Genomic DNA, 16,314 nt, shown 5'->3' with positions numbered 1-16,314 from the left:
TTAAGTTGTTTGTTGTAATAAACAAGGATCCTTCACTTTTCTTTATGGCGATAAAGATTGTGGATGAAAATAAAAATGACAATAGAAAAATATTTTTATAAATGTGAAAGATTAGAAAACATTATTTCTAAAAAGGAAAACATGTTTCTAAAAATGTTTTAAAAATAACAAAAAACACTAAAATAAACTCATTTAGATGGGCTCTGAGGTAGCAACCGATGGATGATTCAAAAACTGCTGTGTGCAAATTTCATTTAATTAAAGAATTTCCTAGCTTTGCTTCCTCCATGAAAACCTCCAGAGAAACAGCACAGGAAACACTCAAGTACTTGTGCTTCCCCCTTTGGGAACTATAAAAATAAAGTGTAATAAAACTTCACTTCACTGATGTCACATCTGTGTGTGACCTTTTGTCCTTTGGTGGGTGACCGTGTTGACCCCACTGACAGGTTCATCACCCATGACCTCATGTAAATATGTATTTATTTTAACTTAAATGATGAAAAGTTCTATCTGCTGCCTTCCAGGGAGCCATGGCAGAACTGACTCTTGTAGGAGATCCTCTGGCAGCAGAGCGGCTGTGTGAGGACGACGACGACTCAGACGCAGTGAGTGTTATTCTGTATCTCTTCGTCAATCCAGGCGTCCTCTGGTCTGATCTCACATGCTCTGTAGGCCTCTGGAGATTTTGGCAGTGGTGACGGTGAAGGCAGAACTGTAAACGGCGGAAAGGTATATTTTCTTTCACTCTGTAATCCAGGATTTCTCTAGAGATATGTTGGATTTATTTGACGTCTTCATCAGGTCAGTGTTGCTGTCAGACCAATGCCGGAACCTCCTCTCATCGCCTCCAAAGGCTCCAGTGGCAGAGGTACAACATTATTGCTGTCATATTTGAACTGACTTTTTTAGCTGCTTGAACCTATAAGTGGTTTCAAGGAACGGTTCATATCTCCCTCTAGTGGTTTGTTGATGAAATGATAGATAAAAATGAAAAATGTATCCCTACTGTTATAAAGTAAGTTGTATTATCACTGTGTGAGGAACACATTGTGTTATATATTATATATATTAAGTTAGATGTATATTATATATATATATATTTTGTAAGTTTGTTTGCATTATACATTTATTTTTGATTATAATATGTTTATAGATATTTGTAGTCTATATATGTTACGCATTGATATAGGTGTTTGAGTATTATTTATTTTATAAATATATGTGTAACTATCACATTTTGATACAAACTGAAGAAAAGTTAAAAAGGGGTAAGAAATTGAAAAGGTTTTTGTTATCATTACTATTATTATTTATTGATTTATTTTGTGTATAGTACAAACACTTACATATTTTATACGAACTACATTTAAAAGTTCCTACGAAGACGTTTCGAAACGTTTTCCTAGGAACTTGACACAACTCAGGTTGACTCGCTTTTGAACCTCTTGGATCGCCAGTATTGAAAACACAACATGACATTTTTTTTGTTGTGCTGTCAGTACGGAATAAATAATTAAATAAAATATCACACAAAATAAGCAATAGAAAAACAGAACCACATACTAAGGCAGCCATTCTGAGGCGCCAGGGTAATAAAGAGTGGGAGAAATACACTATATCTCTATAGGATAAAGCGATAAATATTTCCATCACACTCATGATAACTGGAAATATTAAAATGCAATCAAAACCCAAATTATTTAATCCAAATGGCAACAGTACAGCAATGTCAGCTGTCAGCTTTGCATGACATCATTGTCATGACCCAAGTGACCAACAATCACTGATATAATGCAGAAACACATCCATTTGAAAACACAAACAAATGTTTAATTTTCATTTAATTGAGATCGCAAGAAGAACAAAAAGCTATTTTTGGAGCGTAAGTGGTCTTTGGTTCACTCCACCAGAGGGCGCCATAATGTATGGTGTCCAATGCATTCTGGTGATTTAATGATCTTTCTTTTATTCCTGTACGTTTGAGCTTCATTCACTCCTTCACAGTTCAAGCAGGCTCAGCCCGTCAGAAAGGTGAACAAGGAGAAAAGGGAGAGCGAGGCCCTGCAGGACCAAAGGGAGAGTCAGGTTATGGTTCATCCTCTGCTGGAGGTGGTGGACAGAAGGTAGAACGATTCTTGCAGCCTTTACATAAATATATATGTTCAGTAATAATACATTTTATGTTTCATTCATCAGGGTGAAAAGGGGGAAAAGGTGTGTATTATACGATGATAGATTATTTTGGGTGTATGAACCGATGTATCTCTTGATCTTAAAGGGAAGCTCCAGCTCTGGATTTGCTGGAAATAAAGGTGATCGTGGAGATCAGGGGCCTCCGGGGCCTCCAGGCCCCCCTGGACACTCCGCGGAGGTGGCCCGACTCGGAGATGGCTCTGTTGTGCAGCAGGTTTCTGGACCCCCGGGGCCTCCAGGACTAACTGGCATGGTAGGAGCTCCTGGACGTCCAGGAGTGAACGGAGAGCCTGTAAGTTCTACAGCGACAAATACATGTTTTTGTTTTGATTCTTTCACTGATGGTCTTGGTTTAATGTCAGGGTGATCCCGGTGAAGACGGAAAACTTGTAAGTCCCCAATTTTTATCTCTTTAGTATTATTTAAACCACCTTTATTGACTTTCTTACTGTTCTCTTCAGGGTCCAGGTGGTCCTCCAGGAGTACCCGGAATACCCGGAGTGCCAGGTGTCAAAGGAGAAAAGGTTGAAACATAGACAAAAGAGATAGTCGGACAGAATTAGTCTAGTCTTTAAATGTAATACTTCTTATCCAGGGTGACCGTGGAGAGGGTCAGCCAGGACCAAGAGGCCCCCCTGGTCTACCAGGACCTCCTGGAGGTGGAACTGGTGACCATCCAGTATGTCTAAAGTTTTCACACGTCATATCAATTCATATGAAATAATCCTGGAAATTTCTTTCACCCATGAAGACGTTTTTTGACATGGAAGGCTCTGGAGGTCAGGACCTTGACAGGTTCAAGGTGTGTTGCCCACACAAACAAAAAACTTGAGTACAAAATATCCTAAACTACTACTTGTTGTCTTCCTTTGGGTTTACAGGGACTTCCAGGTCGACCGGGCCTTCCGGGACCTCCCGGGCCCCCTGGTACCTCATTTGGTTTAGGAGCTAATGGACCTGTGTCTGTCGGACCAGCCGGCCCACCTGGACAAGACGGTGTCCCCGGCTTACCGGTCCGTGTACACAACCACTGATTTAAAAGATCTTAAAATGTAACATTTGAGTTTGACCTCTTTCAGGGTCGTCCTGGTGTGCCTGGTCTTCCTGGTAAACCTGGACTCCAAGGACAGAAGGTAAGAGGTCACATGACAAAAGAACACTTTAATTGACATGATATGATGTTAAAAGAAACCAAGTTTTCTTAATTTATACGATGCAACATAATCTTTAAAACATTGTCCAGGGCGACTGCACTGAACGCGATCAACCGAGAGGTTCTGGGGAAAAGGTGAGTCTTGGAGACATCGACACATGGAGTATATTTTGGTGGCGGGTGATTCTGGATACATGGTGGTTTTCCTTCCTCGCTCTTCTAGCAAGAAGACTCCAGCTTTTTCACCAACTTCTTGTCCTACTTTTCTCCATCTTCGGAAAATTCTACTGAGACAGAGGTACTGGGTTCTTTTCTGGTCTTTTCTCTCCTCACACAGACATCAGAGCATGATTTACAATCATCTGTAGTTTCAAATGGCCTTGGATTTTGAAGTTGCAGGTTCAGTTTCAAAAGATTACATTTATTTTTCTGTGGTGAAAAGTCACCATTTGGTTGACACTATTAAAGGGCTCTTACCTTAAATTCTACTCACTATTTTTAGTGCATTAATAAAAAATCTAAAAGAATTAATTTTTTTGAAGAGATTCACATTATGTTTGACCTTCTGTTTATAAAAACATTTCCCACCTCAGACATAAATCCCTGTTGTAAAGATACTTTTACTGTGACCCTGGTGTCGTTTGTTCAGTTTTTTACATCAAACTAGAGCTAATACTGTTTCAATTGGCTAAGCTAGCAATAGTTTAACTTCAATTTTTAAATAACAAATAGTTTCTTTAAACATTTTCCATAAGAGGGTGGTTAATATACACTAACATCCACCCTCTCGAAATACCCAATAATAATTCCAATTTTCTAGGCGCTGGCTCCAGCAAGGGTTTGTCATCTATGGTCTGTGATGCCATTTAAAGAAAGTGTGTCTTGTCAAGAATAGATTGTCTCTAGTGTTTAGTATGTAAAACGGTGAAACTAGTAAGAATAATGTTGTTGTTTTTTTACATTTTAAAATATATAAAGATAAACCATATATTAAATCAATGGCATTATTTTAATAATGAAAGGAGAGTTTTAGATGTGTCCAAGTCTTTATGGGACTTTTGAAATAAAGGGAGATTTAAACATTGGGAGAGAAAAAAGGATAGAATGTTAGATTTATAATAATAAAGATAAAACTACTGCAATTGTCCTTTAAAAAACATTTACAAACATATTGACAAATATTTATATCTTCAAGACCCAAAAGGCACCAGGGTTCATAGAATGGCCCATATCTGTCAATTTAACTTACAATGACTTTTCCGATTCAGGGTTCTCAGGGTGATGCGGGTCAGCCAGGTACGCCGGGGCTGTCTGGGCTAGCAGGGCTTCCTGGTCCAATGGGACCAGTTGGGCCTCCAGGACCTCCCGGACCACCCGGACCTCCACACCGTGGGAGATTCGTGAGTATAATGGATAATAAAGTATGTGTAAAAAAACAGATTCAAATATCAATTTCTTCATAATTATATATAAAAAACATATTTAAGTACTTTAAGAAATTCAGAAGTAAGAAAACTCTACTCAAAAAGGTATAATGAGAATCTTAGGGATTTTTAAGATAAATGACAAATTTCAACGGGCAAGATGCTTTCTCTCCATTACCTCTTTTGTTATCTCGGGGTCAAGGTGACCCTAATTTTCTGATCTTTCTTTTCTTGTCACAGTCTGACCAGGAAGGTGATGACATTGCTGGAGGTTTGCCAGGACACCGAGGACCACCGGGACCCCAGGTAATACCATCACCTTAATCTACCTTCAGAAACACTTTAGGACTTCTTAATCTCTTTTGGGTTTTTTTTACCAGGGTCCTCCGGGAATTGCAGGTCTACAAGTAAGTCCAGTTGTGTTGTGATAATCCAATATAAGAGTCTTTGACGTCATCTGCTGCATCATCTCCAGGGGAGACCTGGTTTGCCTGGTAACCATGGCGATAAAGGAGCAGAGGGTCCAAGGGGCCCAAGTGGACTTGCCGGTCTCGATGGATTTCCTGGTCAACCTGTAAGCTCTCCGTAGAGTCTAATTAAAGGATATAAATAGTGTAATATTCGTCCGTTAAATGAGACGTCTTACTGTACGTTTTTTATTTTTTCAGGGTGTAAAGGGAGACCGTGGAGTTAAGGGTGAAAGTGTAAGTCCTGTTATATTATGAAAAAAGGTTATGTCAGAATATGACATCTTTCTATTGAAATATTTAATCTTCTAAAATGTGCTGATTAATGTATTTTTATTTCTTTCATTTCAGGGTCAGCCGGGGCGTGATGGCGGCCCACCAGGACTTCCTGGACCACCAGGACCACCAGGGCAGGGCATCTACAATCCCGAGGGTGATGTAAGTCAAGCGCAGACCAAAAAAAAAAGAATCTTTAATGAATAATATGATCCTGTATCCCGATCACTGGCTGACTAAATGTACTGATACTCACTAATTTTCACTACGAGCCTGAATGTTCACCATCGCACTAACAGCTAACTTTGTCTTGCTAGTATAACGACCTTTATTGGACGGACGGGGTGGAGGTGAGTCGACTCACCCTTTCGACTCCTGACCCAAAAGCAAACACATTATTTCAGCCGTAGATATTAAATGTCATGTTGTCTTTCTATTCCAGGGAGGTCGAGGAGCGTCACCCGTATGTACACAAACCTATTTATAATCATTATTTATTTCATTTAAACTAGAATTTTAATTTTGTATTATGTGCAGCTGTTGGGACTTGCTTTTTATTTTACAAAATGATATGATCTGGGTGACATGGCAACTACTGTCCACAGAATTTCTAACAATACTGCCCCAATTGGTAATTGGTCTAAATAGCAACATTCTCAAATACAATTAAAATGTATTATTTGTTTTAAATGTTTAAAATGTTTAACAGTTGGGGATAACATCACGACGTTGGCAATTTAAAGTGTTTTCTTAAGAAGTTCATCCTGTGGATTTACTTTTACGTTTCACCAATTTTAAGAGTTGGTGCAGATTGGGGGCGGGGTGAAGAAAAACCGACCAATGAGAAAGACTTAGACTCAAGCGTGATCAATGTCATTGGCCGAGCACTTTCTCTCTTCAAATTGATCAGATCGTTGCGAATTGTGGCAAAAACCTTTTTTAGTGAGACAGAGGTAGTGGTGGGTTGATGAAACTTCATGAAGTAGTGTCATGTTGTTTAGAGGTCAGTAGGTGGCGCCATCAGTTTAAAAATGATGTCATGTTTCATTAGAACAAAACCAAAGGAAGATAATGCCGAGATCGCCATCTAGTGGACTCTCAAAATAATGACACTGCTTCATGAAGCTTCATTAGACTGAGGATGTTTAATTAAAATATATATTCTTAGAGAAATGCAAATACAATATCACTGTGTTTAACACTAAAAACATGAGAAAGAAAGACTAGAAAGAAACGGCCTGGACCGTTTGTTAAATCTTTTATAATGCCCTAATAACTCAGAAGATTTATTTGTCTTTCTTCGTTGGTCAAATGTTTCTAGGTAATTAAATCCCCAAAATGTGATTACTTTGGCTCTGTCCTTTTTAATAAAATAAACTAAATTATCCATAAATCATGTAGACAGGGAAATAAATATTATTTAGCTGGATTATACTTACAGCTTGTCCATCCAGTTTTAGGAAACTGACGTTAAGAGATGTAATCCATATAGTTAAAAAATAAAAATAAAAAATAAAATAAAATACAGTATAGAATAAAATACAGTATAGAAACAATCCAAAAATAGATTCATTGCTATTTTTGATTTACTTATGACTCAACGGTATAATTGATTTTGCATGAAAAAGTTATAAAACCGAAACATTGCAAATTTTAGTTGTTCAGCATAGTCTTTTTAACCTTTATCCAATGTTTCTGCAAAAGATAAAGCCCCGTAAGTTGATAATAAATATAATTCAATATATGCATAATCAGGTTATATTTCTTTGGTTGATAAGACACATGTTTTTGTTTGTTAACAAGACACAGATTTAGTTATACTCTGAACAGTTTCACATTTTTCATTACCTGAAACTTTATTTTGTAAACCCATTTGAACCAGTTCGTGGTAACTTTCTGAATAATGTAAGTATGTCAAGTGCTAATCATGCATGTAGAATTAACGTGTTGAAACCATCGCCAAAAAAGGCTGTTCACACTAATGTTAACTCAGCTGGTCACGTTCAGCATGAACAAGTAATGTTTCCGTCATGAATGCATAACAATAATTAAGTCGTAACTAACAATTTATACATTTGTTCACAAGTGTTTCCACATTAAGGAGTTTTTATTTTTTATTTTAAATTTATATAAATGAAGATTATTTCTGTTTATTCATTTATTTATTTTTGACTTCAGGGCCAACCTGGGCTAAAAGGAGACAAGGGTGACATGGGTCCAGCAGGATTTGCTCCAAAGGTTTGATCGAATTTGAATATCTGAACTTTGGAACTGAATGTTATCAACTAATGTCTTGTGGCTCCATCCTCACTTTGTCATGATTCTGTCACAAAAGCTTTCACATGATGTTGTTTGGCTGAGAATCTGGACGACTTACATTTAATTTGTAAATTTTTTGGTGACAGATTTTGAAATTTGTTGTTTTTAATTTTGAACTGGACACAAACAAATTTCACCATGTTCTCGTTAAATCTGTCTTCATTTTGTGGCGACATCACACTAACAGTGCAGTTTGTCACTTGGCCAGGGTGCAAAAGGAGAGCCTGGGATCATCATGGGGCCCGATGGACGACCTATGTACCTGGGTCACCTTTCAGGACGAACGGTAAAGTCTCCCTGTAGATAAATATTAAACTACAAAATAAAACATTTATTCCATGTTACTAACGTAAACAATCAAGGAAAAACTGTTTTACTTTTTACAAACTGTTTTCTCAGAGTAGCTTAAAAATAACTACTGACCTCTGAGGGAAGGTTTTAGGTGGGTGGACAAACCAATTAGGTCAAAGGAAAGGAGCAGAAATTCAAATAAATCAAATTACAATGACTTTGTTCATTGTCAAATTCTAACTGAGTTATTGTAAGACACTTAAAAGTTTAAATAACACTTACTTAGAATTCAAACATATTTAATACATTTCTATTCATTTAATAAATATTTATTAAAGTTAGATTAAGTTAGATTAGATTTTAGTTACTAAGATCACGAGGACGCAAACTCACAGATACACACATACACAGTGAAAAACCCGGTGTAGAAGAAGTCAGCATCAGTAGAAAAGTGACACCAACATTTACTAATGAAAAATAAATAGTGGTGTCCAAGTGACAATGTTGGTGTAGTTTATTTTTTGTCGAATACGAAGAAAGAAAGACCTTAAAAACACAAAAAATACTGTATTAATTAATATTATAGCTCACAGACACAATCTCCAATAATACCCAAAGCCTCTTGGAATGGTGCAAAAGTAAGATTTAAAATTACATTTGTAGCTAAACTTGACTGAAAGAGACATATTGTGAACTACTTGAATTATTTATGTATATTTTCCCCATTCTTTTTTTGACTGTGGTCACCATCATGCTCAGTTATGGTAGTGCAAGCATTTCTATCTTATTGGTAGTAAAGAGACTCAAATATTCGTCCATTTGAAAATGTAAGCAATCTAAATCCAATGTTCTACATTTCTCAACAGGGGGATCCAGGACCAGCCGGCCCTGTCGGACCACAAGTAAGTATCACGGTTAAATGTTTTTCAAATGAAAGTTTTAATGTTCCCTCTCTGTGCAGGGTCGGATTGGTCCCAATGGCCAGAAGGGAGAGATCGGATTCCCAGGAAGACCAGTGAGTCGATACATCATTGAGTCACAGAGTTTGAGTCTGACTGTTCTTTTCTTCGAAAGGGTCGACCAGGACTGAACGGAGTGAAGGGAGAGTCAGGCTTTGGGGGCGGAAACGCGTACCCTGTTAGTAGACGTTGTATTTCAATTCCGTGAAGTATCCAACCTGTAGATACAAACAATCTTTGTTGCATCATAGGGCCCTCCAGGTCCGCCGGGCCCTCCAGGACCCCCTGGATCGCCTTCCCCGAGCGACAGAAACAGGGTGAGCGACTCTTCACGCCGCATCATTTAACCTAACTTCAGTGACTCGCAGAATTTTCTTAAAAGTTAAATCCATTTGGGTTTAATTCATTCTCCTGGTCTTAGGGTTACGACGACGGCTCTCAGTACTATCCTGGTGAGTGACACGTCCACGCAGTACTGAGCTTGTGAACTCATAACCGTCATTGTTGCAGCTACTAAAGGAGAGAAAGGCGATCCTGGATATCCTGGAAGACCTGGTATGGAAGGACTCTTGGAACTTTTGTCAAATTTGAAGACGTTAATTATTTTCTTATTTTCGCAGGAGCTGGTGTAAATTTCGACCTGAATGCTTTTAGGGTAAAGACGGCTTCCCAGTGATCCATGGAATCAATCATTAATTATTTGGATGATTCTACTTGTTTGTGTCTAGAACGAGCTGAGAGGTGAAATAGGCTTGAAGGGCGAAAAGGGAGAACCCGGTGGAGGAGGATACCATGACCCCCGCTACGGAGCATACGCAGGCCAAGGCCCCCCCGGACCTCCAGTAACCTCATAATTGATCCATAACTGTCAGGGTCGGGGCTGCTCGTAAACACTTAACATTTCAACAGGGTCCCCGAGGTGATTCCGTCCCCGGGCCCCCAGGCCCACAAGGGCCGCCCGGCCAACCAGGAAGGGGTTACGATGGACAACCTGGACCACCTGGCCCACCCGGACCTCCTGGTGCATCCTTACCTGGGGCACACAGAGGAAGTCAAAGTCAGTTTTGTTGTCGATGAGATTAAAAGGTAAACCTGCATTGAAACTCATCTTTCTGTGTTTAAATGACAGCTATTAATATCCCTGGACCACCGGGACCACCTGGAGTTCCAGGTCTGCCTGGGTCGACCTCTGGGGTAAGACTTCCTAACGTCCGTATCATAGCGAAAACATTCAGTTTATCACTATATCTTAACTTATAACCATATAACTTTATTATAACCGCCAAGGAGATAATGTGATCCGTGTGTCCATCTGTCTGTTTGCAAAGTAAGTCATAGCTGATTACATTATTACATTATGACGTATAGTGTGATTCGCTCTGGGTTTAAGAAGGGTTTGAAAATATATTAATTCAGAAACTAAAAAAACATAAGAAGCTAGGCTAAGCTAAAGGCTAAAGCTACTATAAATACTCAAGATCTTTAGTAGGGTTGAGTACTTTTTTGTATTATTTTCCCTTCTTTGTAATACGAACATACTTTGAATATAATAACCAACGAAAGATCATGAAAGTTGTTTAAGTCCCAATATTTAGTTATAATGACGAAGTTTCCACACTGTCAAAAAAAAAGAAAAAGTCAGGGATTCCTGACCTTTCCAATGACCTTTGAGTTTCTCGACAGATTTCCTTCATACAATCTATGGTTTGTCTGAAATTCCCTTAAATATATCTGAAAGTTGAAGCTACATATTCCAACAATAGAGGAACTTATTTTAGTGTTTGTTCAGTATAATGTGTAGTGGAATGTTTAGTGCTACTTCCACTCTCAACAGCATATCAGACGTGTTGAACGTGGCTCGTGTTTCTTGAGAAAAAGTCATATTTTGATTACATTAAGGTGACAGTGATGCGCTCCTACAACACCATGGCGGCCACTGCCAGGCGACAACCTGAGGGCTCGCTGGTCTACCTTCTGGACCAGACTGATCTCTACCTACGTGTCCGAGACGGGGTTCGCCAAGTTCAGGTGTGGCGGGTGTCACAGTGTTGGGATGTTTGTTTAATCTGCCTGTTATATTGATATTCACTGTCTTTCAGCTCGGAAGCTACATTGCTTTGCCCGCAGAGGATGTGAGTACAGTTTCTAAAAGACTATTTCCTTATTATTTCAACTGTAATGACCCTTTTTTTTAATGTAATTTCTACCCTCAGGGTAATGAGGTGTTAGCCGCTCAGCCACCCCCAGTCGTCCCGTACTCCCCAGACCACCACTCCAACACCGGCAGCTCCTACCACGACACACACAGACGCCAAGAGCTCCCGGTCTATCCCACTGCCGTGTACGCTCCGACGCCGGACCGATCTCAGTACCCGCCAGAACCTGCACAACCGCACTACCCTGATCCCAGATACCAACCTGACACCCGATATCAGCCGGACCCCCGCTACCCCGTACCCACCGACCCCAGGTACCCCAGCTACACGGAGCGGTTGAACCATCCAGACACCGGGTATCCCACTCACCCCACCCGAGAACGTCCAGATGGTCGCTTCGCAATCACTCCACGACGACCTCCAGTCTATGTACCGCAGACGCCCCCCCACCAGCACTCCACCGGTCCAGGGGTGAGAAAATGAAACTGATGACTCAGCAAATATATGAAAGGAAAAGCTGAATAAAAAGTTTATTAGAGTTATTAAATATGTGTTTCTCCCACTCCAGCTTCATCTGATCGCCCTGAACACACCTCAGACTGGAGCCATCCGCGGCATCCGAGGAGCCGACTTCCTGTGCTTCACTCAGGCTCAGGCTCTTGGGATGCAAGGAACGTTCCGTGCATTCCTGTCCTCGAGGCTTCAGGATCTGCACAGTATTGTCCGCAAGTCTGACAGAGACCGCTTGCCAATCGTCAACCTGAAGGTGCTGAAACCATTTTCTCTGAATTCTTAAAAAAAAAAAAAAAAATCCATAATCTTAACCAAAATGTGTGCGATTACTTTAGGACGAGGTTCTGTTCGACAACTGGGACGCCATCTTCAACAACGGACGGATGAAAGACAACGTCCCGCTTTACTCTTTTGATGGCAAAGATGTTCTTAGAGACAACACGTGGTGAGTCTCCTGAAAATACAATCGACTTTCATGATTTTTTTCCTCGATTGGAGGAAACAGATTTTGTTGTGTGAGAAAACTAGACTAAGTGCCACTTTGATCCAGACTTGGACCAGCTTTAATCACTTGAATAATTACCAATAAAGGTGTGATCATTATCAAATAGTTCAGTTAGTTATCCTGACCAACTGTCAACTTAATTTTTTTTTTTTCACGCTTGCGGGCACTCAAGTTTCATTAGTTCTTACACGATATACTTTTTTGAGTATTGTTTTGATTGTTTAAGCGCTTTGTGACCCTGGTCTAGAAAAGCGCTATATAAATAAATATTACTTACTTACTTACTTACTTTATATTTTGACAAAATATTTCAAAACAAAGCTGCACAATGTAATATAAAAAACATTGTTTCTGGCTCCCCCAGTGTCAGAATAGTGTAAATGCAATTTTGTGGATTTTTGATTTAGCTGATCTTGATGGTCTCAATGTTTCACTGATTTCATTTTTGCACACGACACTGCATATTTGAATATACTGTAGCAAAGCTGTATCAGGAACATGCTATGCTAGGTAAAAAAAGGATCAAGAGCTGTTATTGGTTGGCTGGGCGTCAAAGAATTATGAGAGCTGCTCCGGTGACACTGAGAGGGTTGTGGAGAGGGATGGCATTTTATACAAATACAAATTACTTACTTACTTACTTATATGAAATGTTGAGTTTGATCAAATACATTTTTTGATTAATTCAAATTAAAAAATATAAAGGTCACTACTTCACAGATTTTGTTTAGTGGGTTTTTTAGGATGCAACACCTGCAATAAAATGAGGGAACATTGTATTTTGTACATGCATTTTGTTTTTATAATGTACATGTTTGTATGCTATAAAGTCAGTGAACATACTGTATGTATTCAAACTAGGGAAGGTTTATCCCACTGTTCTAAATAATAGGGTTAAGGACATTTTTTTACTGGTTGTCTATGGTATAAATAAATAGATTTTGCTCAAATAAGTGAGTAAAGACGTCAGTAAATAAGTATCTACCTTGCGCTCAACAGGCCCGAGAAGATAATGTGGCACGGGTCGACCAGCGGCGGGCAGCGGCAGGTGGACAGTTACTGCGAGACGTGGCGGGTCGGCGACCACGCTCTGACCGGCATGGCCTCGTCCCTGCAGAGCGGCAGTCTGCTCCAGCAGAGCTCCAGCAGCTGCTCCAGCTCATACGTGGTGCTGTGCATCGAGAACAGCTACATCGACCATGCCAAGAGATAAACACACACTCACCACGCCCCAAAACACACACACACACTTTTATATATCTGCACTGCATGTGGTGCTTGTAAATAAATGTTTTGATATTTGGTCTATGCCCTCCTGACCTACCGATGTGGTGCTATCCAGTATTGTCCCGTCACACTTACACTGAAGTGTTGGAGTGAGCACACACACATTTAAAGTTCACTTGCAGCGTTTGATTTGAATCTGAAAAACTCCATCTGTTTTTTTTTTCAGAGGCATTTTTGGGTTAAGTTTTAGAGGAAACCATCTGGCGTCACCAGCACACATACCCAGCTCAAGATATCATTTTAGAAGCAACATCACTAAATCAAATAATTTAAAAAAATAACATAAAATGTCCTATAATGCACTGCTATAACTAAATTGTATATCATAACTCCTGGCTTTATTTTTGATTCTTTAAACATACAGTAAATGTTACTTTGGTGGCTTATTGATCAGTTTACAGTTTGGGAATATGTCAAATGTGAAAATTCTAGGTTAGGAGTATTTACAACTTGTTCTACAATGTCATACTACATATTTTAATATAGCTTAATTACTTGTATTATTATGATGTTTCATACATTACACTTGAACTCAAAGTGAGTCTGCATATATTAACATTCATTCTCAGTGAGAGCTAGAATCATTTGTTTCCTTCTAGATGCAGATTATTTGGCAGAAATATATATTTTTTCATGTAGATTGTGAACAAAAAGGGAATGATTGTTGTTGACGCTAGCCTTGAACCTTTTTAACCTGGAAATGCCTGATCTAAAATATCTGTTATTATTTCATTTTTTTAAAACAAACAATAGGCACTTATGTTGTTATCATTCAAATTGTTAGCTGTAATGGTGGCCCTGCCTTTTAGGTGGTACTGCATGTGCCATCTTCTGATTCTGTGGATGCCATTACAAATGAGTACAAACCTAAGTAACCTGAATGACTTGATGACTTCATAGTATAGCATTACTGCAACACCTACTCTATAAATTAAGCATGTCCTGAAGGTAAATTAAATTATATCTTCATGGATCAAGAATAAAACCTCTTGATAACATTGTGTTTTTAAAGAGTTTTAAGTTACTAAATGAGTCATAAGCAAGGCTAAGAAGCGTTTGATTTGTGGCACAGCTACAGAATGTTTTTTAGAGTTCAAGCCAAACAGTACTTGTAAACTCCTCAATCTCAAACTCAGCGAATGTCAGCGAACAATATTAGTGACTTAAGTTAGTATAGTTGGGTGAGCATGCTGACATGCCTAAAAAAAAGTACCTCAAAGTGATGAGCAGCACCTCACAAACAACGTAAACCGAACATATTTTTACACAATAAAACCTTTTCCGTGATCTGAATATCTTCTCGTTTGAGATTTCATTTCAAATAGTATTATTTTGGAAAATAAATGGTTATTTATTTCGTTTTTTTTAACCACACAATCCTACAAATAGGGTCAAGGGTCATTTTTTGTATTCATATTGTGAACATATTTAATCACACGTGTGAAACATATGTACAGAAATAGTTGATGGTGATGAATATTGATTTCAAGGCTGGTAAAGGTAATATTAAAAGCTGAAGCAGTTGTGTGACATGTAGTGATTTGGTCTTAACGCTCCATAATTTGCCATCTTTGTTGTGTAAACATTGAATAAAACTGTTTGGAAACTGTGAATCTGAATCAACCCCCATATGTTTCCTTTTAAAAGTGTACATGTTTGTGTTTAATGACATTCACAGTTAAAGATGTTTTCATGGCTCAGTTGACTAATTAAGTAAAAAAGATGTAACCTTCTAAATGAATGCAAAAAAATCAACATTTAATTTAAGGTAGTTCTGGTTAAGGCTTATCTTTGGGTTCTCCAAAGGTTGAAACCACATCATATCAAGTCTATATCTCTGGTACATTTTGTCTCAGGCGTATTTCTGTTTTGAAAATCCAGAAATTAGATTAGTCACTAAAAATCCTGCAATACTTCTGAATTAAAACTGGACGTATGGCCATAATGGAGAGACTTGATAAATCCTCAGCTGTCTGATGTTTCAGACTTGTAAAAACAACCTTTCTGGATAGATAAACACATATAATATTCCATTCCTCCATCTAATGTATTGTTATCCAAAGTCGGGTCGCTGGGGCAGCACCTAGCCAAAAGAGGTCCAGCTACCAGATCGCCTAACTAAGCGAAATAGGACAGCATGAAAGGCCTTTAAGTGTCTCGATAAATGTCACATGGAACAATAAAATGAAACGACTCACATGAGCAGAGTTATGTTTTTTTTGCTGTTTTGAATCAGTTTAATGCTAAACCCTACACCAGATGATGTTCTTAAAGAGTGAACTGTTTAGAGAACACTTATCGCCTCAGTCTAAAGTATTCATTTTGTTAAACCACTCACAATGATAAATCCAATTTAAGTGATTTACTTACATACTTTTCTATTAAAGCCGTTTTTAACTAGTGTTTCTTTCACATGCTTTTTCATAAACAGTGACCGATCAATGAACCCTCCTAACAGTAGTTTTTCTTAATATATTATTTGTATCTGCTCTTTGTTTTACGCTCATTGAAGTCAACATTTCTGAAAAGACCCAGTTCAGAGAATAAGTGATCATGTAGGATTAAATAATTACAACATCAAAACACTTCCCAAAACTGTTTTCGTGAACTGTTTTCGTGAACTGTTTTCGTGAACTGTTTTCGTGAACGCAGAGATCCAGGCTGTTAGGAGTGTTTAAACAAGGACTAAACCAATTTGTTTAAATCTACACCAGTGGAAATAAATTAACTAAAAGGGAATTTTACATTTAAAAAAAAAGAAAGAATTC

At 38.6% G+C, this 16,314-nt stretch overlaps 1 protein-coding gene across 6 annotated transcripts in view; it reads left to right on the top strand.

The window, feature by feature from the left end:
- The window catches only part of LOC148079899 (collagen alpha-1(XVIII) chain-like), a 35,885-nt gene extending 20,688 nt beyond the window's left edge, over nucleotides 1-15,197 (top strand). For 3 of the 6 annotated variants that reach the window (XM_087791624.1, XM_087791618.1, XM_087791622.1), the window contains exons 3-42: nucleotides 528-608; nucleotides 676-732; nucleotides 805-871; nucleotides 2,008-2,126; nucleotides 2,200-2,217; nucleotides 2,282-2,488; nucleotides 2,559-2,585; nucleotides 2,658-2,720; nucleotides 2,792-2,875; nucleotides 2,948-2,998; nucleotides 3,078-3,209; nucleotides 3,276-3,329; nucleotides 3,440-3,484; nucleotides 3,573-3,647; nucleotides 4,618-4,749; nucleotides 5,014-5,079; nucleotides 5,154-5,180; nucleotides 5,249-5,347; nucleotides 5,442-5,477; nucleotides 5,592-5,678; nucleotides 5,834-5,866; nucleotides 5,959-5,979; nucleotides 7,695-7,754; nucleotides 8,044-8,121; nucleotides 8,993-9,028; nucleotides 9,088-9,141; nucleotides 9,201-9,263; nucleotides 9,337-9,402; nucleotides 9,507-9,537; nucleotides 9,596-9,640; nucleotides 9,706-9,740; nucleotides 9,814-9,927; nucleotides 9,995-10,142; nucleotides 10,215-10,279; nucleotides 10,985-11,113; nucleotides 11,185-11,217; nucleotides 11,299-11,712; nucleotides 11,810-12,007; nucleotides 12,090-12,199; nucleotides 13,259-15,197. In XM_087791624.1, the coding sequence (XP_087647750.1) occupies nucleotides 528-608; nucleotides 676-732; nucleotides 805-871; nucleotides 2,008-2,126; nucleotides 2,200-2,217; nucleotides 2,282-2,488; nucleotides 2,559-2,585; nucleotides 2,658-2,720; nucleotides 2,792-2,875; nucleotides 2,948-2,998; nucleotides 3,078-3,209; nucleotides 3,276-3,329; nucleotides 3,440-3,484; nucleotides 3,573-3,647; nucleotides 4,618-4,749; nucleotides 5,014-5,079; nucleotides 5,154-5,180; nucleotides 5,249-5,347; nucleotides 5,442-5,477; nucleotides 5,592-5,678; nucleotides 5,834-5,866; nucleotides 5,959-5,979; nucleotides 7,695-7,754; nucleotides 8,044-8,121; nucleotides 8,993-9,028; nucleotides 9,088-9,141; nucleotides 9,201-9,263; nucleotides 9,337-9,402; nucleotides 9,507-9,537; nucleotides 9,596-9,640; nucleotides 9,706-9,740; nucleotides 9,814-9,927; nucleotides 9,995-10,142; nucleotides 10,215-10,279; nucleotides 10,985-11,113; nucleotides 11,185-11,217; nucleotides 11,299-11,712; nucleotides 11,810-12,007; nucleotides 12,090-12,199; nucleotides 13,259-13,472 (3,474 nt within the window). In that variant the 3' untranslated portion in view covers nucleotides 13,473-15,197. The remainder of the gene's footprint in view (nucleotides 1-527; nucleotides 609-675; nucleotides 733-804; nucleotides 872-2,007; nucleotides 2,127-2,199; nucleotides 2,218-2,281; nucleotides 2,489-2,558; nucleotides 2,586-2,657; nucleotides 2,721-2,791; nucleotides 2,876-2,947; nucleotides 2,999-3,077; nucleotides 3,210-3,275; nucleotides 3,330-3,439; nucleotides 3,485-3,572; nucleotides 3,648-4,617; nucleotides 4,750-5,013; nucleotides 5,080-5,153; nucleotides 5,181-5,248; nucleotides 5,348-5,441; nucleotides 5,478-5,591; nucleotides 5,679-5,833; nucleotides 5,867-5,958; nucleotides 5,980-7,694; nucleotides 7,755-8,043; nucleotides 8,122-8,992; nucleotides 9,029-9,087; nucleotides 9,142-9,200; nucleotides 9,264-9,336; nucleotides 9,403-9,506; nucleotides 9,538-9,595; nucleotides 9,641-9,705; nucleotides 9,741-9,813; nucleotides 9,928-9,994; nucleotides 10,143-10,214; nucleotides 10,280-10,984; nucleotides 11,114-11,184; nucleotides 11,218-11,298; nucleotides 11,713-11,809; nucleotides 12,008-12,089; nucleotides 12,200-13,258) is intronic. The other 3 variants (XM_087791621.1, XM_087791619.1, XM_087791620.1) reach the window with 3 other exon arrangements.
- The last annotated feature ends 1,117 nt before the right edge of the window (nucleotides 15,198-16,314 follow it).

Source organism: Callionymus lyra, chromosome 5 (genome assembly GCF_982586985.1).
Source record: "Callionymus lyra chromosome 5, fCalLyr1.hap1.1, whole genome shotgun sequence".
Classification (NCBI taxonomy): Eukaryota; Metazoa; Chordata; class Actinopteri; order Syngnathiformes; family Callionymidae; genus Callionymus; species Callionymus lyra.
The sequence above is the reverse complement of the archived record's forward strand: the minus strand, read 5'-3'. Positions and strand labels throughout refer to the sequence as shown.